Below are 23,905 nucleotides of genomic sequence, written 5' to 3' on the forward strand. Positions count from 1 at the left end.
AGTATCTATTAACTTTCAATAAAGTTCGGTAAACAGAACGCCCTTTGGGCCTAAAACAAACTGCCATTGTAAATATTGATTTAGTATTTATTTGCTTTTTGTTACATTTTGTTTCTGTTTCTTTTTTTTATCCCGAATCAAATACAGATTCAGATACTGACTAAATGCAAACAAAATTGAAGTTGGCTGGCCGGGCCGGGCCGTCCAAACTTGTTTGTTTTTGAAGCTTTTTGTGTTTTGGTTGTTTTGGATGTTTTACGAATTTGTCAAAGCAGCTTCATAACTTCGCGAACGCGAACAGCGCCAGCGACAACGACAACGACAGCTCCCAAGTTTGCTAACAATAATGACATCATCGTCAGCTTAAAGTTTGAAGTCATGGCAAATGACGTTATGAGATGAATGAACGCCAAGAGCCCCGAACTCTGAAAACTAAGCTGGGCGAAAAAAAATATGCGACTGGGCAAACTTTAATTTACGATTTTCTATACAAATATTTACGAGTTTCACGCTTAAATCATTGAAAATTTGTGTTTGTTGAACTGACAACGCGAAAACCGAAAGAATTTTAAACCCAATATATATTCACACATCGCCAGATAACCCGTATATACATTTTTCCCAATTTTTCCAAACTTCTGCCTGGTGTCGCACTTAATTAACATCGGTCAACAAGTTTAGATCGATATACGAATTTTTTTTACAAAAAAACACGTTTTAAATAAAATAAAAAGTAATATAGAATTCAGAGTGGAATTGGTTTAGCGAATTGTTGCTGTTTTCGTTTAATTGTCAAAAGCCAGAAACCGACCGCTGGGACCTAAATTGTTTGCGTTTTATGCGGAACGTGCTTGTAATTTTTTAAAAAATATTTCCTACCCACTGGATAAATACATATATTTTATTATTTTTCTTTCATAATTGAATTTGTGGGATTCGGAGTTTATTTTTGGGAGAAATCAAGAGCCAGCGCCATTGGAGTCATTACGCATACGCCATGTTGTTCTGACTTTCCATTTGTGTTCTTCGACGTTTGTTAATTTTTAAGCAAGGAAGTTTCTTCGGCAAGCATTTACATAACATTTTTTCACTTCCTCCACTCGGTATCTGTGTGTGTCTGCTCTGTCAGCTACTTGCATAAGTTAATTTAGTGTTTGTCTTCGGAGGAGTTGGTTGCCCGTCTCCTTGGGTCTTGCTTTTCTTTATTTTTTCAACAGCTGCCGGTTGTGCCGGAGCAACGTTTGAGTGTTTTTGGTGTCACCGAGTGCAACTTTTGGCCTGGTCGACAAGGCACAACATTTTATGTATGCAGCTGCCTTTGCAGAGCTTCCAACTTCCACACTGCCAACACAACTGGCAGCGAATCTTCAGCGCCCCATAAAGTATGCTAAGAAAAATATCAAAGAAAAAAAATACATACCAGAAATACCATCCTTTTTAGGGGAATTGAATTTTCAGTTTTAAAAATGTATAAAATAATGTTTTTTAAAAGGAAACTCGTAAATACTGTGAAACTGAGTCTCTGTTTGGAGCCACAAAACTCCTCAAAGGGATGCCTGCTCAAAAGGCTCAATTAAAATTGCATTAATGGGCCACAAAAAGTCCTGATCAACAAAATAAACATGTAGACTGCTAAAAGCGGCCCAAAGGAATCTTAACTTGGCTAGGCCAAAAGAATTTCTGTGCGTTGGATTGCAATTAATTTACGCAAATTTCCCCCCACATGCATGCAACAGACTCGAGTGTTGCATGTTACTTATGCGTGTGTGTGTGTGGGTGGGTGCCAGAAGATGCAAACTTTTGGGCAAAACTGTTAAGGGGTTATATACAGTCAGGCGGTCAAAAAAATGCAGTTTTTGGGTATTTTTTTTTTCAAGGAAATATTTATTTATTAAAGTTGAATTTTTTCTATATTATTTTACATATTTTAAAGTTTAAAAAAATATATTATATCTGTAAAAATATTATTTCCTTTGGCCTCTGCAGCTTATCTCCCAATGGTCTTCGAAAAAAAAGTGTCTCGCGGTGAACATAATAACTATTTGCAGAATCATCAGAAATCAAAAATTCAAAAAGATGCTTTTAGTATATTAAAAAATGTAGTCCTTAATCGAAGGAATTAAAAAAATATCACTTTTTGACAAAATGGCAGCTTCCAAAAAAAAAAGTTCATTTTTATGGAAAAAAAAATCGACTTCAAATGTTGATATAAATTATAATTTTAATTTTATTTAAAAGATCTTCGATTAAAGACAGCAAAAAGTAGTTATTAATTTTGTGTGAAAATTAGAGCTAAATCGGTTCAGTGGTTTTCGAGAAATCGTGTTCACCGATTTGAGAAACATAGTTTTGAGAAAAACGATTTTAAAGTTTCACAAACAGTTTACATTGAGTCAAAAATTTTTTCTAGTTTTGTCTGTAACTTGGGAAATATTTCTCGAATCTTCATAAAAATTTTTTTCACAACAGAGAAATATATATTCTTTAAGAAAATGCAAAAAAAAAAAAATCGATTTTTTGAAAATCCTGACTGTATATAACCCCTTAATGGAATACCAGTCAAGTCGACTGAAAATGATTTGGTTTGTTTGAGGGCCGCCCGGCAAGCACTTTAAAATTCGTCTTGAAGCCAAAATATACCCAAACGGCATGCAAATTTGTAACGCTTACAAGGTAGACATGCATCCACCTATTTTATTTGCTTACATTATCCACTCTATTGGGTTTTCGGGGGGGCCCCCAGCAACCGGCAGATATTTTGCAAAACTACCTAAGTTGGCAACTTAATCATCACTCAACTACGCAAACCTCCACACCCCGCCCCAAGGTTGATGCGAAACGGAAATGAAGTTTTCCTTTCCTTCCTGCCACCTCACCTCACCTCACCTCACCTCACCTCACCTCACCTACACATGTATGTATGCACTCCTTAAGTAGTGCCACTGGGGGGATTATTGTTGTTGGCGGTGCAGCAGCGATAAGTCTCCTGGCTGGCATCCAAATTTCGCCTGGCACGGGACGAATGATGGGAAAGAAATGGCTGCACTTGAATGGGACGCTCCTCCTGACATGTGTAGCCAAGCAGATGCAGGAATACGGAAGGAAGTCGGTAATGAGAACCATTTTCTAAAGGGCATACCCTTAAAACATTTTTAAAACTCAATCATTACGCGACTTGAGTTAAAGAAATGCACGGCACTGCACTGTCTGAAAGCTTCTTAAATATTCTCCCTGTGCAGCAGGGCTTTAAGCCAATTAAATGCACTTTGTTGGCCAATTAAAATGTGGGCAAAAGTGAGTCGGTGTCTGGGCCAGGCCAGGCCTAAAACATATATGCCATGTGCATAATTGAATCGTAGGCTATGGCCTCTCCATCCTCCTTCCATCCATGTTGGCTATCCTCTATCCCTCAATTATGCTGGCAACGTCAACAGTACGAGATTGACTTAATTATGTCGCACAGGCTAACGTGAAAAAACACACAAGCAGCATTGGGCCAAAGCTGCAGATACAGATACACAGATACAGATACATCCACACTTTCGCGCAAAAAGGAGGGAAAATGGTAAACAAACACGCGCTACGCTTCCCGCGTTAGTTGAGCGTTGATTATGCAAAAATAGCAGCGGGATGGGGGAGTGTGAAAAGGTGAAGCTCCCGCTAAAGAAGAAATTATAATTACAAAATATAAAGCAGGCACTTGAGACACGTTGGCAGACAGACAAGGCAGGAGCAGCTGGGAGGAGCAGCGGGCAGGAGCCAAGGATCGGCAGGAGCGAAATCCTAGTTTGGTTAGTTGGCTGCACCTGCACCTGCACCTGCACCTGCAGGTGGTAGCTTAACGAGTTAGGTGAGGTGCAAATGATGGATGTAAACAAAAAGGATGCAGAAAATGAGTTGAATCCTTGCAGAATGGCTGAATGAATTATAAAACAGAATTACTAAGCTTAAGAGGTATTATAAAGATTCTGGCAATAACTAGAATATGTGTTTGACCAATTAAAGGACATTCCATCCGATCAACGGCATTTGCTGAATAATTGCTGTGAGTGGTCCCCAAACGTCTCGTTAGGTCCTTTAGCCTGAATAGCAACGGAATTCCACTGGGGACTGATTGTTCCCGCATTCAAATTCAACTAACCACACGCACAAAAGTAAAGCGTGCCAACCAGAAATAATACGATGAACCGAGTGCTTAGCTTAGGAAAGGGAGTGGCAGGTGGCAGGTGGCACAGTGCCGATGGAGATGGGGCTTGCATAACGTTCTGTCTTCTGTTTTCTGTCAGGTGCACGTGGCTGCACTCGTACTTGCATAACTCAGCCCCAAAGCCGCGCACTAAGCTCTTAGTTGGGGTCAGGCTTTGCAATTATAATTGCATTCAACCCGGACTGAGACTCGACTCAAACTCGGGCCAAATGCAGAAAACCCACTCTGCTGTGCTGAAGCGAAGCCAAATGGAGGAGGACTTGGCGAGTTAACTGCGGCCGGGATGTCTAACTAATTTGGCATGGCATACTTTAAGGCGCGCTCACACTTTGAGCGACAAATTAACGCCGCATTAATGACACGCGAGGTTTGCAACACGCTTTCCACACCTCCTTCCCCCTCTGTCTTTGTCTAACACTTAGTGGGGAAAAGAGTCAGATGGGTGGGGGGGATAGAGATGGGAAGGGAACGGTGGCAACATCCGCCCATGGAGGTTGCTGTGCGGCTTCCGTTGCGCAGCGGAAACTGCGGTAACGCCCCTCGCTCTGCATATATGCCACAGAAAACAGCTACAGCCGAGGCTAGGATAATAGAATCCATAAATCCTAGTCCTGGGGAGTATGTATATTTAATCGTACATGGATATCCCTAAGTGTAGACTAAGGATTATAATGCTAGTACAACTACAATCACAAATACCTTTTTTGTTTATAATTTTAACCGCATCTGTGCCTCTGAATGGGAAAAGGTGGCCATCTGCGCCAAGCGGAAAATTAGGCAACAACTCAAGCCCATTGAATTATCGCACTCGGCGGAGGACAAACCCAACAGATAGACAGGGGCCCAGAGACCAGAAATTTGGGGTGGAGGTGGAGATGGAGGTGAGAAGGATAACAGACATTTCGGGGAGGACTATTCAAAACGCAATTTGGCTCGCTCCTTGAAATGCACTCGAATCCCGTCAACGGAAGGCATGGAAGGCAAGTGCTTGCTCTCTGCCCTCCGATGCTCTGCTTCTACCTCTCCTCCTCATTAGGCAATCAATTGGCAATCACCACTCGAACGTATCGACAAACCATTAAACAAGCCTTAACCTAACCCCCTCTGACTCATCCCCCTCTTTTTTTGTCGATATCTTACAGATCATACGCGAACGACTGCCGGATTATCCGGTGAGGAGCAGCCTGGTGTGGAACAGCTCGCCGGGTGCCCTGCTCACGTTGCCCACCTTTGCCGATAGTTCAAGGTTAGTTCCTACACAGCTAGTGAGTTATAACAGTCATTAAAAACAACTGCAATCGATTGCATTCACCTTCAGATACATGCCATTTCTGCTGAACTCGATGGGTGCTGAACCGCGACACAACTACACGGCGGTTATTTACGTCCAAATTGGCGCCGCCCTCGGGCCAAATGCAGCGCTCTATAAACTAGTCAAGACCATCACCCGGAGCCAGTTTGTGGATCGGGTAAGTAAAAGATATTTTCCAGCATTTAATAAAATTCCTAAACAACTTCCATCTACATTATTTCATTCAGATTCTTGTGCTATGGGCAGCGGATCGGCCACTGCCACTGAAGAAACGCTGGCCACCCACCAGTCACATACCTCTGCACATCATTTCATTGGGCGGAAGCACAAGAAATCAGGGAACGGGAGCGGGAGCTGGACCCACAAGCCAGACGACTGAAGGACGACCGAGCATATCACAACGTTTCCTGCCCTACGATGAGATTCAAACCGATGCTGTGCTCTCCCTGGACGAAGATGCCATTCTTAACACGGATGAGCTGGACTTTGCTTACACAGTGTGGAGGGATTTTCCGGAGCGCATTGTTGGCTATCCGGCAAGAGCACATTTTTGGGATGATTCCAAGGTAATCCGATTACATGATTAATACATGCAATCAAATAAAAATGTGTATTTATTAATTGCAGAATGCCTGGGGCTATACGTCCAAGTGGACGAATTACTATTCTATTGTGCTAACGGGAGCGGCCTTCTACCACCGCTACTACAACTACTTGTACACAAACTGGCTGTCGTTGTTGCTCCTTAAGACTGTACAGCAGTCCTCCAACTGCGAGGATATCCTAATGAACCTGCTGGTCTCGCATGTGACCAGGAAGCCGCCGATCAAAGTGACGCAGCGGAAGGGCTACAAGGATCGGGAAACAGCCCGTTCGCCGTGGAATGATCCTGATCATTTTATTCAGCGTCAGAGCTGCCTGAACACCTTTGCGGCTATTTTTGGGTGAGTTTTTCTTAAAACTTTAAAAAGAAGTATGCTTTACTTGAAAGTTTCTTGTTTATCCCGCCATTATCCTTCCTCACCCCAAAAAGTATGCTTTAATTTATAGTTTCTACACTTTTCCCGCCATTACTTTAACAAATATCCTTGTGATTTATCTTTTTAGCTATATGCCGCTGATACGTTCCAATTTGCGCATGGATCCTATGCTATATCGTGATCCAGTTTCCAATTTGCGCAAAAAATACCGCCAGATCGAGCTGGTCGGCAGCTAGCGATATGTGCATCCTGGCAATAGCTACAAGCGTTAAGAGTACTGACTACATACATATACACCACAATCACAACCACACCAACACCCAAAACTACATCCACATTTACACGAAAACCAAACACGTACATAAGTTTAGATGAAATGCTGTTTACTGACGCTGGCCAAGCGACGCAAGAAGTATGTTAATTATTATTAGTAGAAACTACAAAAAAAAGGGAAAAAGAAAAGAAAAGTAATGAGATGACCTTAGTTAGGAACCACCCCAAAAAGGGGCGTATGTAAATGTATGTATGTGTACATCGGTGTAAGCGCAGCCAGAATTGCAATCATATATGCAATTCGTGTACATATAGACTTTAATATATGATTATGTGTATTAGCCCAGTTAACTGCAAGCGACGGAAACGATTTTGCCATCTTTTTTGCTAATTACAAATTAGCTAAGCTACACGACATTTTTCTACAAGAATGCATACATGCATACATACATACTATAGATACATGTAAAGAGATATATATATATATATATATGTTTAGGTATATAAGTAGCCGATTTTTTGTACTGTGCGAGTTGAGTTTTTTGTATGTGTCATTGTAAATGTTTGTATGTCATTGTTGTAACTCTCCTCCATGTATAGTTAGTGGTTTATCAATGTGAATGTGTGTGGACATGGCAAGTATTCTCAGTTTGAGGCTCACGCTAAGGCAACATTAAATTCCGTATCGATTTAAATGTAAATTTTGATTAACTATGGCCATTTTATATACTATATGTGTACTAGCGCAACAGCAGCAGCAACACCAAGAGATCGAACGACACTCTTTCCAGGCCATTATTCAACAAATTGAAGCACAAAGTCAGTTAGAAGCGAGGCAATTGAATAATTTTAAGTTTAAAGTTAAGTAGCTTTCCATTTCCAATTTGTTATGTGCAATTTTTATTTGGACAATTCAGCTTTTAGTTTTTAGCGTGGCCATTTTACTACTGTACGTAAATCAATTAACAATATGCAATCAAACTTTTGTATCATAGTGTCGCATATCAAAGTAATACTCCCCAGAGAAAGGGGGCACCAAGTTTTATGTTTAAGAAACCAAACATTTATATATACAATATCTTAAGTGTGAAGATATTTTTTACAACAAATATACACGATTACGAATGAATTTTCAATATATTTTGTTTTATTTGAAACTATTATTTATTTAGCATTTTGTTGACAAAACGTGAAAAATGAGCAATAATAAAACAATAAAACGACTGGCTTCTACATATCACAGAAATTGATTAATAATTTTTAATTATAATACGTTTTATTTGCTAATAAGATATATCAGGAGATGAAAAACATGGTATTTTTTGTTGAAATTGAATAACTATTTCATTTTTATTTATGACAATTTCATTACCAGACTATTGGCTCTTGAACTGTAGAGCGGCAGGGATGCCAACCAAGAATGTTGCCCAAAACCCTCAAAACTCTTGACTGCCAAACGGCAAAATTGTTTAGCATTTATCAGTCAAATATGCTTATCGGCAATATGAATATATGTATGCGAATAGTTGCTGTGGATGTCAAAACATGACTGCACCAAAAAGCAACGGACGGACAGGCGGACTGAACGGACAGACCAAAGGACCGAGACGACAAATGCAATGAAATGTTCCCTATCAGCATGCACATAAATCAAACATTTCAAACAAACATTTTTGCCGTTGACTACGAATAATAATAATCAAAAATGCCAGCTATATGGATATGCATATTTGGAATGTGTGTGGCCCAAGGCGAAGGATATGCACAACACATATACAGTCAGTCACACATATACAAAACAGAGAAACATACATCTACATACGTATACACTCGTATATCCTTACGGATATATGCAACTGAAACTGAAGGAAATCAAATTTTGTACAGTGCGTTTTATTTTTTGTATCTGCGTGTAAACTATATTTGTATTATAACTCGTATATATAATTGTATTTGAGAATTTCTATTTGACACGAAAAACAGAAACAGGAACAGAAACAAAAACAAACACAGAAACAGACAATTGCACTTTTTTATACATATTTAAAAAAAAAAGATAAACATAAAGAAATAAAAACTTAACCAAGACAGAAACAAAACAAACAACTTGACCAAAAAATATTGAAAAGGCTCCTCGATCCCGCCCCGCCCACACAATTGAACAAACAACGTGAAAACGTGAAATAAAAATGAGAGAATAAAAAAGCCAAAAAATAAACACAAATTAATTGCAAAAGCCATTAATTAATAACAATAAAATAGTTATCGCAGCCTGCAAAACGGTAATCAAATTTATGGCATTAACATTAACATGAAGCAGCATCCTGGTGGACCAGGGCTCACCTCCTCGCATCGCACCAGTCTTGATCATTGAAATACGAATAAATGGATATATGGATGTTGTGATACGATCGATAATGCATATAAGCCTGTAACCCCACAGTCCTTGTCCTTACCCAACCCAATAACTGTCGCATATTTATCCACTTTACTCACTTTTTTTTGTTTGAACTCATTTCTCGTCACTGGGATAATTGTGCATAATCAATTATTTTGCCACATTTAACTGGACACGTCCAGGACAGAAAAAAATCCTCCACTTACTTATTATTCCGATGGGTTATTCAACGAAATGAAATACATAGCTGTTGGTTTTACATGTTTGTTCGCTTCATATGCAGATTTTTGCATAAATGACAGAACGGTCGGGATTCGAGCTAAAAGGGTGTAATGTTAATGGACTTATGGCCGAAAGGGGGAGAAGAAACGACCACTTTCATGGCATTCTCATGGCAAAATGGTTAATATCCGAAAATAGAAAATCGTTTTAATTATTCCTACTAGTCCTTAAACTTCTAATGGGTCAAAAGGGGAAAATTGATAGTCCTGGATAATTTGCATAAAATGGGATGACAAAAGAGACAATAACGTATAAGAAAAACCAAGGATACGAACTACTCCCAGTTATTATGTTTACTAAGCATGTGCAGACTCTACCAAGTGTAACGATAATATCATTTTGTATAACGAAAGCTACTACTTACTAATATCTGTGTGTTGGCTATGCTTCAATAAAAACATATCTGAGCTTAAGATTGATACTCTGAGATAGAATCACTCACACAGTCCATCATCGCCCCATCCAGACCTTGATATTCACATCTATCTGTCCGTTTTCAATTTAATTTTCAACTTAATTTTGAAAATTTATTTTCATACGAAAATGTGAGATGATTGGAGAATATTAATGGGATTTAATTTGATTTTCCAAAGTAAATAATATTTGAAATTTGTACAGAATCCAACCAAAAAGTTAATGAAAAAACAATGTTGAACCGCAAATAAAATTAAATCAATATTTATATATAGTGAATGTGCTTAAAATATTGCCTAGTAATGATTGTTAAAGCTTAAGGCAAGTTTACCACCCACTCCCACACAGACAGACATTGACCCGCCCACACCCACAGCCACACCCACATACCAACACACACACATGAATAAATGTAAATTACATAAATAAATCCATGATTGCGGATACCTAGTAAGCGTAAACCATAAAATATTGGCAAAACATTGCAGCAGAAATAATATATATATCTTTATATATAAAAAAAACAACAAATGTGATTTTTAAATAAAAATTTAACTGAAACTTATATGCATTTTCTTCTTGTTTTCTCTCTAAATAAAGCTGCTAATGTATTTTCAATTAGTCAAGTGCCAAGTAGCATCTAAGGTGCAAGAGCATCGTGCCACAAATACATTGCAGCTAAAGTTTTCCCAAGGAATTAGCGGCAAACTTTCGGGAAAGCGGAAAAATTTGTTGCTGTTCGTCGTGACGCTGTCTGGTTTTCCAAACTATCTGAAGAAATTATGTACTGCATGTACATATATAGACCTCCTCCCAAAAATCTTGGTTATGCTGGAAAATTAATAAATTGCACTACCATCTGAAGCCAGCAATGAAATTTTGTGGTTTGTATGCGTTTTTGCAGTTTGGCTTTGTAGCACTTATCATTCTGCACTGACGATGTGCTGTTGCAAGGCTGCCGTCAATATTAATGGCTTTGCCAAATAATTAAATTAGTTGGCGAATGCTTTTATATTACAAACCATGCCACCTCCTCACTCCATTATTGTCTTTAATGAAATTATTCAAGGGAAATAGCCTTTTGTCGTAAGAAACTAACTTATGGGGGCTGTAAGGCCTCAAAGGAAAATTTAGTTTTGGTTTCAATTATATGTAGGTGCATTTGGGAAGTACATTTTCTAAGTTTTTATGGAATTTAAAATTTCCTGCATAGGCAGACGTGATGGGTGATTTGCGAAAAATGGGTGAAAATTTAACTTGGTCTGGTTTGAAATAAGAATTTCGATATTTTTCGATGGATCCCCTTCAAAAGTAAGAAAAAGCTAGGACCCCGAAGTTGTGGCCCTTGCGAAGGCCATAACTTGGCCAATATCGATCCGATTCTTGAGCGCGATACCTTTTACGACTCGTGGATCGATTCTCTTTAAATCTGCATCAAAATCTGGAACAAAAGTTTTGGATCCCATTTTTCGATATTTTTCGATGGATCCCCTTCAAAAGTAAGAAAAAGCAAGGATCCCGAAGTTGTGGCCCTTGCGAAGGCCATAACTTGGCCAATATCGCTCCGATTCTTGAGCGGGATACCTTTTACGACTCGTGGATCGATTCTCTTTAAATCTGCATCAAAATCTGGAACAAAAATTTTGGATCCCATTTTTCGATATTTTTCGATGGATCCCCTTCAAAAGTAAGAAAAAGCAAGGATCCCGAAGTTGTGGCCCTTGCGAAGGCCATAACTTGGCCAATATCCCTCCGATTCTTGAGCGGGATACCTTTTATGAATTGTGGATCGATTCTCTTTAAATCTGCATCAAAATCTGGAACAAAAATTTTGGATCCCATTTTTCGATATTTTTCGATGGATCCCCTTCAAAAGTAAGAAAAGCAAGGATCCCGAAGTTGTGGCCCTTGCGAATGCCATAACTTGGCCAATATCGCTCCGATTCTTGAGCGGGATACCTTTTACGAATCGTGGCTCGATGTTCTTTAAATCTGCATCAAAATCTGGAACAAAAATTTTGGATCCCATTTTTTGATATTTTTCGATGGATCCCCTTCAAAAGTAAGAAAAAGCAAGGATCCCGAAGTTGTGGCCCTTGCGAAGGCCATAACTTGGCCAATATCCCTCCGATTCTATAGCGGGATACCTTTTACGAATTGTGGATTGATTCTCTTTAAATCTGCATCAAATCTGAAACAAAAATTTTGGATCCCATTTTTCGATATTTTTCGATGGATCCCCTTCAAAAGTAAGAAAAAGCAAGGATCCCGAAGTTGTGGCCCTTGCGAAGGCCATAACTTGGCCAATATCCCTCCGATTCTATAGCGGGATACCTTTTACGAATTGTGGATTGATTCTCTTTAAATCTGCATCAAATCTGAAACAAAAATTTTGGATCCCATTTTTCGATATTTTTCGATGGATCCCCTTCAAAAGTAAGAAAAGCAAGGATCCCGAAGTTGTGGCCCTTGCGAATGCCATAACTTTGCCAATATCGCTCCGATTCTTGAGCGGGATACCTTTTACGAATCGTGGCTCGATGTTCTTTAAATCTGCATCAAAATCTGGAACAAAAATTTTGGATCCCATTTTTCGATATTTTTCGATGGATCCCCTTCAAAAGTAAAAAAAAGCAAGGATCCCGAAGTTGTGGCCCTTGCGAAGGCCATAACTTCGCCAATATCCCTCCGATTCTTGAGCGGGATACCTTTTACGAATCTTGGATCGATTCTCTTTAAATCTTCATCAAAATCAAGAACAACAATTTTGGATCCCATTTTTCGATGTTTTTCGATGGATCCCCTTCAAAAGTAAGTCCCTTCCCAGTTCCATATTTCAAGCATGGACACATTATTATTATTTAAGTAGTTCAGTTGGAAGATTCGGTTATACTAGAAATATGGCACACCATATATTGAAAACTATGTTTAAAAAATGCAAGCTTTAGTTTTAAGCAACCCCATATGGAATTTAAATTTTTTAAGAATTTAATTTAACACTCTGGCACACTGGCGACCCCTGGCGGCGGTCACTCGTTTCCGCCACACTGCCTGCTGTTGACATTGCCAAGGTTGTTGTTGGATGCTGCTGATGTCGCAGTTGCTGTATTACACACTTTTAAAAATATATGGTGTATGAGTGCAATGCTTTGTTGGTTGCAGCACAAAGAAACCGCCGGTCCACGCCCCTATAACGCCCCCGAAAAAAAAACCAGCATCCTTACAGGGACAAGCCAACAAACAACCTAAAAGTAGGCAGCACATATGCTAGTTAGTTTTTTGCAGCTACAATATTTTGCATTAATTAGAAAGTGGGCCACATGCCATGTTCGGTGCCACGCCTCCGCCATACCCTCTCTCCTCTTCCTCTTAGTCCGCTCGAAAGTCCGTTAAGTGCTGCCAACTTGTGTGTGTGTGTGTTGGTGTGTGTGGTTAGCGGTATAAACAAAATGGCTGCCTCTATACGCCATTCCCGTTGTTTGTCTGCGGAACCGTTAAATTAGGCTTAAAGCAACAACAGCAGCGCGAAATGCAGTGCAGGAGCCATTTTAATGCATTGTTTTGCTAAATACTTTACGAAAATTGCTTGCGCGCCCCTTGCTGATTGTTGTTTCAGCTAATTACGTAATTAAAATGGCTGTCTCCATTGTTATGGTGGTTAGAATCCGGATGCACTTCATTTGTTGTTCTTGTTTTTAAAGTGTAATTGAATTTATATTCATTTCTAATTGATCGAATGCTCTCAACTGATTTATAAAGTAATAACTGCAATAATAATTGATTTCATTTAATTTGAGACATGTGAGACATTGAGACAATGGCTTTAATGTCTACAGCCTAATGGGAATTTGCCCAACTAACGAATTTAGGCAAAAATGCATAGCTTGAAGGCCTGGTCTGGTCAGAATCTATCACAAGTGTTTACGACTCGTTAACTAAACGATTTGTTATGCGCAATTCTATCTATGCTAACATGCTAAAAATATTGCAGATATTCTGTTGCCATTGTTTGGCAAAAATATGAAACAAAATATGAATTGTTGAGGCAGGCAGGCAGGTCCTCAAATCGTAGCAGCAGGAGCTCCAACAGAAGCCATGGCTCCCGTTCTACATTCAGAAATAAAACTAATCTTTATGAATTTTTATAGTTTTAAAATTATTAGAGAATATCATATAATGATATTTTCCTTTTCCAAAAATAAAAATATTAATATATATTGCAACAATCATTTTTAAGGTATATCCTTTTTGAAGAATGGCTGGAACCATGTTTTCTGTGTACCTCCATTATTGAGCCATGAAAAATCTGGGCTGATGGTCTGGCACAAAACTAAAAACTTTTCCTGGCATTCTATATGTATGGATGTGTATTTGCACTCATATATATATATATATGTATAGGAAAACGTAATCGAAAAATAAAAACAAAAATAACAGCAGGATGCCAAACAAGAAATAATTGGCTTTTATTGAAGTAAAATTTAATAAAGAAGTTTTCAATATGCTTTGGCAATATGTAAACAATCAACTCGGCTCCAAAAATCATAAATATTTTCATTACAAGAATGCAACAAAACTGCAGGCCAGAAACTTTCTTGATGCACTCGACGGCAGGTCCTGGCATGAGTGCAGAGTCCTTGTTGTTGATATTCCTTTTGTTTTAAGTGCAGCTGCCAAAAATTTTCCAATATGCGCTCTGCAAATATTTGTAGACATTTTTGTACAATTTGTATTTCTATTTAAGGTCCTACTCGGTTACAAGTGTTGACTGCAAGTTTTGTGTCAAGCGTTTTTATGATGAATTTATTGGTAGATGGCAGAAAGTATTACCAACATTTAAACGTCACAACAATCTGCTTTTGGTCAACAGCAGCTTGTTCGGACAGTTTTTGGCGAAAGGAGGAGGTCTGAGGTCTTGGGGGGAAAAGAATTCAAATATTTTGAAAAGGCATTTCGACAGGTTGAATCTGTAAATTGATTTGTAGCCATGATACGAATATTATGAAAATAGTTCTCTATTTTCTTGGGAATTTAAACGACATGTAAGAGAAGTTAATAAACAGGCCATGGTATTTGACAGTCAAAATGCAAGCTATAATTTATCTCTGTTCCCCTATCATCCTGTGTATTTACAATGGAAAATTTATAGAATTTTAGCCGGCCTACCGTCATATATAACCCATCAACTCCAGCCGCGATTTTTACAGCACTTGGCCACGCTAATTTGTTTACAGCCCAGTGTCCGTTGGCCAAACTAGGCCGTCATTGCCATTTATTATAATTGAACAGCGACCCGCACATGGCCCAAAAGCGAATTGGCCACGTTTACTGGCATAAATTGATTAAGTTGCCATGGTCTACGGGTGGCTGCGATCTCCCCCCACCCACCCCCACATCCTGGCGGGAATCGACAACAAGGACAACAGAATGGACCCCAGTGGAGAGACTATTTAAATGTGCAAAGGGACCTTCATAATTGACGGAAAATGGTATGCATCTCTATGGCAACACAGGTAATGTTCAGCAATTATGCAGATAGAATAAATCTTTTTAATATTTTTACTATCAAACAAAAAGGACTAAATATAAATCAAAGTATTTATTCAAAGGTATTTCAACCTCAAAAACATTTTTGTAATTTAACAAAAAAAGGCTTACAACCTTTTTTTGGAGTGCAGAACTATGATGGCAAATTGGCTTGCCTGCGAAGGCGATTTTGTGCTCGTAATCCGCGCAGGTCAACAAACAAATTACATTTTAAACTAATTAAAATACATAAATGTGGGGACATGATGCTGGCAAAGCAGAGTCTCACTATGACCACATTCACGTTAATTGCGGGCAGTGGGCATTCCGGCAGTCGGCATCCAGAGATCGCTCGCTAAACTCTGCAAACCGGAACTCCGCCCCGTCGAACAGACTCGAAAACACAACTAACTAAGTCCAGCCATCCATTCATCCAACTATCCACCACCACCACCACCAGCAATTCCATATTGGACAAGTGAGAGAATTACAGCCGTATTATTTAGAGCATTATCTGTTACAGGCCCCCGAAAGCCCCGCGATAACTTTATTTTCCACAGTAGGGAAAAAAATGGGAAAGTGAGTGGTGAACTGAAAGAACTGAAAAAATTACGTTTGACATTAACAGCAGTGCGGAATTCAATGAATTATAAATAACGAGGGTGGTCCAAAGAGTTTAAACACTAGTTACTCCAAAATAAAAAGAGTTATTCCAAAATAAAAGTGAAAGAAACACAATATAAAGACTATTTCCTAACCAGAACCCAGACTTGCATCTAGCTTTGAAAATTTCTCTAGAAACGATGAGACACAGTCCGATCTTGATTAAATTAATTAAATGGTTGTAGAATGATTAGAGAGTTTTATTTTGAAAATGTGTGAAAGCTTCTGTTCGTCCCACCCTCGTAGTAACTTTTACAATTCCATTCGAGGGCGTTACTGTTTGGTCTTTAGGGTCTATATAGGGAGTTTAGGTCCGTTGCCATGGCTATCCGACTCCCTCAACCTCCAACTCCCCGACTTTCCCGCTTTCCACACCCAGTTGGCTGGTGTCGTTGTTGCTGGGGATGTGGTGGTGTCGCTGGCATTTTGATCTATGGATGCATGAATGATTCGCTGCGCACCACAGCCACAAACAGAAACAAGAGAAACAACAGCAACAGCAGCCGTAATGACACCAGAAAACAATTGAAATAATTCTAGCAGAAATTTTATGTTAGCTCACCGCACCAGGGCAAGCTAAATGTCGCTCAGTTTCCATTTCAGCTTCGACGGAACAAAAAGTTGCAGGGCCAACAAATATTTTTGACAAAAATATTTATTCCCCCAAAAAAATATCCACAGAACGCGGCGAGTAATAATTAATAGATGCGCTTAAATGCGCCATAAACTATGCAAAAACTATGTGCTAAAAGTGAAAGCTAAAAAAGTGACTGCTGCAATTTGCAATCATGTGGAAAGCTTTAAGGATTCATCGGTTGTGGCTCCTGCTAATCCTGTTGCACATATTCTCCTCGTGTTTCGGCCAGCAGACGCACATCAAACTGGAGCAGGGAGATTTAATTGGTGTATGTTTTGAGTTTATTCAGATTCGGTAAAATGTTAAAGGATTACTGCATTTTCAGCTCAAAGTCTTTCCGGATGGTACTCGTGGCGCTGTATATGCTTTTCTGGGTATTCCGTATGCTCAGCCGCCTCTCAACGAGCTCCGATTTGCGGTTAGTCCTTAAAGGATAATAGTTTACAGTACCACTTGACCTTTGGAACTTACTTTTCAGCCTGCCATGCCAAGTCTCAGTTGGAATAGGACTCTCCAGGCCACCTCAATGCAACCCATTTGCCCACAACTTTCAAACACTATTTACAACGAGAGTCCTGATGCCAGGATACCCAGGCCAGTGAAAACCGACGAGGACTGCCTGTACCTAAACATTTGGACACCGGAGTCGGGCTTGCGGTATGGAAAGCTGCCCATTGTGGTCATTGTGACTGGCGAGGAGTTTGCCTTCGATTGGCCCGTGAACCGCATAAGCGGCTTGGACTTGGCCGGTGAGGGAATCATGGTGGTCAGTGTCCAATACCGGAACAACATCTACGGCTGGCTGGGATTGGGTGAGCAGCATCGCCATCTACCCGGTAACTATGGCTTGAGTGATGTCCGAATGGCATTGAATTGGATTCAGAGGAATGCCAATGCCTTTGGCGGCAACCCGGATCAGATGACACTTCTGGGACACGGAAGTGCCGGAGCTCCCTTGGCACTAGTTACGACTTTGGAAGAGCCGGGATTAGTGAGACAACTAGTGCTCATGTCGCCTGGTCCCATACTACGAGCCCTGGGTGAAAATCACGATAAAAGGATTATGGATACTGGACAGGTTTTGGTCCAAAAACTCGGCTGCCAGTTCGAGGAGGCCCAGCGCCGTCAGTTGATTGGATGCCTGAGGAGGAAGAGTCGCGAGGATCTGCTCCGCGCCTATGAAAGTGTCTACAACCACGGCAACGGAAGTCACCAGCTTGGAGTCATCGTTCCAGGAGGACTAACTTTGGAGCAGCGTCTGCGAAATGAAACACTTCCAACCATGCTGCTTGGGATCACCTCCAACGAGGGAGCCTTTCTCCAGGACTACTGGCTTGATGTGGCCCGGGAGGGTCAGCTGGCTCTCCAGGAGTACGTCAACCACACTTTACTACCAAATGTAATGCGAGTACTGGAATCAGTGGGTGAGGAGAGCTCTTCCCAGCAGGCGGCCATCCGATGGAGGTACTTCAATGGAAAAGGCGAGGGCGTCATCCATTTGTTGAGTGGAATGCAGCGGCTGATCTCGGAGTCTCTCTACGAACTGCCCTTCTTCCGTTTACTGGATTTCCTGAATGGAACCACCAGCTATGCTTACGTATTCGACCAGTCCCACTCGATGGATATGCGGGGCAGGAGGAATCTCTTCGGCGGAGCTTCTCACAGCTCCGATCTTCCACTGCTTCTGGGTCCCAGTTTATTCCAGCAAATAGCTCGCCGGAGATTTAGCGGCGAGGAGGAGCAACTATGCCGGAAGCTGAGAGGAGCCTTTGCTAACTTTATCAAGAGCGGCAATCCCACGCCCGGCAGGATCTACGATGGCTGGCTGCCCTACAAAAAGGATATTCCCTTCGTATACAGTCTAGGAGAGCAGCCGGCCAAGTCCTCCCAGGCGGGATCTGTAGATGAGGCGGAAGTCGAGAAGCTCCTTCGTGGGGATTCAGGAAGTACCGGACTTGATCGCAGCTTATCCCGCAGCAATCGCCATGACACCTACCGGGCAACCCAATCCAATTCCTACACGGCCACCAACCAGCAGGACTCCGGTTACTCCAATCACTTGCAAAAGGTCTATGGCTTCTGGCAAGTGTTGCTCCCGCTGGAAAGGGAGGAGGAATTACGGGGAGGAGGAGCCCTGGGCCAGCGGGTGAGACTTCTAGAGGCGAGTGCCGATGCAGCTCGTTACCGCCAAGGATTCTATGCCATGCTGGGACTGGTTTGCCTACTCCTGGTGTGCTTGTGTCTGTGCGTCTATCTTCTCCGCCGAGATCCGGATCCGATGCGAAGACGCAGTGAATCCTCGGCATCGGATTGCTATAGCTTATGACATAAGTGGTTTCGTTGGACGACCATCTTTGGGGGCCGGACTGAGAGCGCGGGGCCGTCGACCGCGGGCATTGCCAATGTCGAGTCCTGGCGCAAAGGTGGTCGTGCAACGAAACGGGAACGGGATGGCGGAGGAGGTGAAACAGATGGACTCGGTAATCTCCAGCGGCGGGAGCAGGTCCTTAATAATCAGCGTGCCCGACGGCCCCGTCAATTACAGCCGTACGATTTCACGGCTACCCACGCTCCTGGAGGAGCTGGAACAGGAGCAGGAATCGGATCCGGTGGCACGGCAGCCGGAACGGGAGTTGGAGCAGGAGCAGGAGGTGCAGTCCTTAGAAACGGAGGAGGAACAAGAACAGGAGCCGGAGGTCAGCCTGGAACTGTTGAGGAACTCCTGGACCCTCTCGGCGGCAAATTCGAGCCGAGTGTGGCTGTTAGGAACTGGCAATACCAGTTGACTTGTGATAAGTTCTGATTGTAACCGAAACCAAAAAATTGTTAGCTGTAGTTTTGTAAACGTGTTTGTACTTTAAATGTAATACGTCCGCTCGTCTTTTTACGAAATAAATTATACGATATTTGAAATATGGAAATCTTTCCGTTAAGTCCTGTAAGTCCTGTGTATTTAATACATTAACAGTATTTGTTTTTAAACCTCGGCGGGAAGTATTCAAACATTGGCTGTTGATATTCCACGAAACACCCTATGCTTTATATCCATCTTGGTATTTTCTGGTATATTATTTCCAGGAAACTTGCCACATCTTTTAATTTCTTTGTATTTTTTGTGTACGTCTGATGATTTTAGGTGCCCGGAACTCAATTTTAATCACGTTATTTTATAACTTAAGGCCGTATTATATTTTAAGCAACCAGATACAAATATATCGATAAATATTAAACTATCGGTGGATATTAAACACAGCTCAAATGGCGGTGGTGGATAAAGGGCGCCAAAGTTCAAACTAATGTCTAAGCTTAATATTATATATGCATATTATTGTAAGGAAGAGATAAATACGATTAAATTTATTAAATGATCTTGTTTCTTATAAACGTTGAAGTTTGAATACCTTGACTCCAAATTGCATTGTTCTAAAAAATTATTATTAAAAAAGTTTTTTTTAATTTTATAAACTATCTCTGCACAGTAAACTATACACACTACATAAACAGAGTATATTTATTGTGAATATTTATGGATTTAGGAACTTTAATGTTTATTTTACTTTGTTGGCCAACGGCACACACCCACCAAATTTTTTGGACATAAATTGATTTAAAAATTGGTCACGTCGCACATTAGAAATGCAAAACGAATTTATCATTAAATGGAAACGAAAATACTTAGAGACTTAAGCCGATGAGGAGGTTCAAATACATTTTAACAAAAACTCCGGTCGTGAATAGAATCGGGTTGGGAAATTAGAGAAACATAAACCAAATCTAATCTATAATTTTATAAAACTTAGTCAGTACATATGTATATTCCAAATTTGAAATACAAGTACCATTTAAACACTAGTTTTCTATTGAAATGTCTATCGGTTTTCTTGGAAAAGGTTTAATTGGCTCTTGACACAAATGATTTATTAGATCTTACATCTTACATTTTTCGGGGTAATACTTAAAATCCCTATCTGCAAGATACCCTCCCCACGTTGCGGATATTTGCTTGCTTGTCTCCGAATCTCCTTGAAGTACAGCGGAACTTGGCACTTGAAATGATTCCATGACCTCTCAATCCCGTCTCAGTTTACAGAGTTTCCCAAGCCTCTGGTCTGGTGGCCATGTGAGAGTGGAAGTGGAAGTCTTTCCGAGAGTTGAACAAGTGCTAATTCCCTATAGGACACTTTCAGTTCTTATGAGTCCTTTTTTTCCTAAAATTCCACTCTAAGCTGCAAAACCCGCCCAGGGATCTCAAATTTTTGACAACTTTCCACGAAATGTAAACATCAAAAGACTGCCTAGATATCCGAACTTAGATCTCGGGAGTTTGGCTTAAAAAGTATCCATGGATTATTGTCTTGGGAAGATTCATAGATACATGAAAAAGTAGAGCTTCTAATTGATGGTCCAGTCGATAAAATGTTGAAGCCACTGTTGCTCTAAATCTGGTTATTCGATTTCGTGTTTGTTTTATTTGAATGAGGGCACTTTTCAGCGTCACAAATCAGATATGTTCGGTGGGTGATCAGATTGCCATCGGAGGCAAATTATGTGATGTTCTGTAACTAATCTGTCACAGCTTGACGCCATATCCATGATGCTGGCGATCGGCAGTGTCCAAAAACCCGAAATCAGGCTCCCATCGACTGGCTTACACCCTTTCCGCCGGCAAGAGGTCAGAACCGAACACCGCGGAGCGATGTCAGCTTGGTGAGAGATGCGGGCAGACCACAAATTGGTCAGAGATGGCGATACCATCAATTGGACTTGATGGCGGCGCCTTTTGTATGGTTTATCATCCCTCCCGAAGCACAAATTGTTCCACACTGACTGGAACCGGATGAAACTGATGTCTGGATGCAGCCAAGTGGTGACATGCAATGATCTTAATCCTTTTCATCGATAGGAAATGGAGAAAGGTCACCGAAAAGTGGTCTAAAGGTATTTAATTTCAAGTCAACTTCAAAATAAACTTTGACTTTCGTTGGCAGATATGCCCATTTGAAGATAGATTTTATGCATCTCAGTATCTTGTATCTTCTGCCTGAATAAAAGACAAGTAGCTATGCAGATTGAATCCGCTGGGTTGGCCCAAAAAAACCGCGTGGGCCTTTTCCTTGACTGCCTTCGCGTTTTCTGCCCACAGATTGCATTTGGCCCTGTTTGCATTGCGTCTGCGTGTTGCACCATTTCCGCTGTTTCTACCTGTGTTTCTACCCAGCGGCAGCTTTAATGATCGTGATCATAGTACGCAAAACGCAAAAACGTACGAAGATGGCAAGATGACGAGGGAGAGGCAGCCGAAAACCAATCGATTATTATATGTGCCGCACTATATTTCAGATACCCAAGAGGTTGGCCTGGCGGCTCGAGGATTGTGCGAGTATCCGAGCCCAGAGTTCCAGCGAAGAGATTATTTTTATTTTCGTTGGACGCCTTGACACGTCCAAGACCAAAGACTGATAGAGGGAGAGGGAGAGATTGGCCCTTTTTGGCCAAACCGGTTTGACAGGTAGAAGAAGAAGAAGCAGCAGCATCAGCACAGCAACAGCAACAAAGGGCAAAGGGAAGAAGGGTCTGAAAAGGCCAGGATGGAATAGGGAGGGAGGAGTTGAACAGGAGAGGCCGGAGGGACGCACGCCTTGCCCTTCTATGGCCCGCCAGGATAATGACTGTACGACTACGAGAGTCCTCGGCAGGAGGCCCAAGAAATCAACATAGACTCGGCTTCCTTGCACTGAAGAAAATTGTAGGGTCTATATTTCTTGATTAGTAAGAAATATAGATTTGATTAAAGATATAATTAAGAACTTTTAGATATAGAAAATAGATATATTTTTCAATCTACTTTATTCCAGATGTTGAAGTTTGGAAAGGAAATATTTTGTATCTTGTGAATAGCTGAAAAACTAAGAATATTTTCATCTACAACACAATATTTAATTAAAAATAAACTATGTATTTGCACATTCTGGCAGGATCTTGGATAATTTTCTGTCAGTGCACAGTTCAAGATTCTAATACTCATATAGTATATTGAGGGTGCGGGTGTGAGCCTTCGGGGTCAGGTAGCGGCACAGATTTTCCCAGCGCAATAGTCCCTTTTCCGAATTTTCCGATCCTGGTCCCTTTTCTTTATTTTTTTTTATAAAGCAAAGAAGACGGCGGCGTTTTCTTTTTTTAGGGGGCCCTGCCTGAGAGCATATGGTGGTGTGCGTGTGTGGCAGCGAGCATTGCATTCCTAGTATCAATAACAATGCAACTCCGCTATTGTTGGCCATCCGTCGGATTTGTGCATCACAATCTGTATCTGTGTGTGCGGCAGAGGTTTTTTGGAGTTATCGTTAATATTTTCCTGGAAACCGGGATTGTGTTGGATGTTTTGTTGTTGTTGCTGCTCGCAGGTAGCGAGAAACGATCACACACACACACACTGATGCAAGTGCAGATAGAGAGAGAGAAGACAGGTACCTGCTCGACTTCGGAATGCAGCGACTTAAGCAGCAACAACAAATGCGTCGGAGTTTGGCATTGAGTTTGGTTTTTGGTGAGCGAGGAATAACCTGAAACATGGAGCTGGGGCCCAAAAACCAAAACCAAGATGAATCCAAGCCAGGTCTAGCACTCAGCGTTAGTGAGCTTGGCTCTCTCTCATGCCATGGGTTCTCCCTCAGTCTAACAGTCAGTTAAAGTGAGGAAATTCCTCTCGCAGACAGTGATGCGAAAGTAGTAACAAGCTATAGAAATTATACTATATATTATGTTATTTCATTATAATTTTAAATATGACTTGTTCTTTCAATACTACTGACCCTATCTACTTTAGAAGTAAATATGCCGCAGACATTTTTAACTGAAAAGGTTAACTACAAATGCGAATATATTTATTACCTTTTAATCATTTAAGGATTTCCTTACACACAAAATATCCTAAAACTTATAATACATATAATACGTTGCTATTATTTTATAATTTAGTTTGTAATTACATATGTCTTGTATATTACATCAAAATATAGCATCAAATACTAGCTAAACTGGCTGTAAACCGCCGTTGACTCAGCAGTCAAGAGAGAGCAAACAAAATGGTGTGAGAGAAAGCGTATATGGCTACCTGCTCTGAAACACAGGCAGCCATATTGCTGAATGCCCCGTTCTGCTCGCACAGATAATCCGCCCTCTCACACACACACGCATTTAAACGCTCTCTGGGTCC

The 23,905-nt window shown here is 40.8% G+C and overlaps 2 protein-coding genes across 3 annotated transcripts in view; both read left to right on the plus strand.

Moving 5' to 3' along the window:
- LOC6496091 (exostosin-1) overlaps positions 1-7,908 on the plus strand; it is a 54,281-nt gene extending 46,373 nt beyond the window's left edge. Inside the window, exons 6-11 of one of the 2 annotated variants that reach the window (XR_004310015.2) lie at positions 5,350-5,453; positions 5,526-5,676; positions 5,747-6,085; positions 6,147-6,463; positions 6,627-6,911; positions 7,517-7,908. Coding sequence is in view for 1 of the 2 variants with exons in the window: in XM_001960170.4 (XP_001960206.1) it covers positions 5,350-5,453; positions 5,526-5,676; positions 5,747-6,085; positions 6,147-6,463; positions 6,627-6,735 (1,020 nt within the window). In the remaining variant the exon portion in view is untranslated. Of the gene's footprint in view, positions 1-5,349; positions 5,454-5,525; positions 5,677-5,746; positions 6,086-6,146; positions 6,464-6,626 lie in introns of both variants that reach the window. The other variant, XM_001960170.4, reaches the window with a different exon arrangement.
- An 8,543-nt stretch (positions 7,909-16,451) lies between these two features.
- LOC6496092 (cocaine esterase) lies at positions 16,452-19,605 on the plus strand. The gene is made up of 3 exons (XM_001960173.4): positions 16,452-16,960; positions 17,018-17,110; positions 17,171-19,605. Exons 1-3 carry the CDS (start codon positions 16,844-16,846, stop codon positions 19,016-19,018), a joined length of 2,058 nt encoding a protein of 685 aa, XP_001960209.1. The 5' UTR covers positions 16,452-16,843; the 3' UTR covers positions 19,019-19,605.
- The last annotated feature ends 4,300 nt before the right edge of the window (positions 19,606-23,905 follow it).

Source organism: Drosophila ananassae, chromosome 3L (assembly GCF_017639315.1).
Source record: "Drosophila ananassae strain 14024-0371.13 chromosome 3L, ASM1763931v2, whole genome shotgun sequence".
In the NCBI taxonomy this organism is placed as follows: Eukaryota; Metazoa; Arthropoda; class Insecta; order Diptera; family Drosophilidae; genus Drosophila; species Drosophila ananassae.

What these genes read in the sequence shown, in the direction of transcription:
- LOC6496092 (XM_001960173.4), top strand. Translation starts at nt 16,844, where the DNA reads ATGTGGAAAGCTTTAAGGATTCATCGGTTGTGGCTCCTGCTAATCCTG. An exon ending in AGCAGGGAGATTTAATTGGT is followed by an intron (nt 16,961 to 17,017) that starts GTATGTTTTGAG and finishes CTGCATTTTCAG; the next exon opens with CTCAAAGTCTTTCCGGATGG. An exon ending in TCAACGAGCTCCGATTTGCG is followed by an intron (nt 17,111 to 17,170) that starts GTTAGTCCTTAA and finishes CTTACTTTTCAG; the next exon opens with CCTGCCATGCCAAGTCTCAG.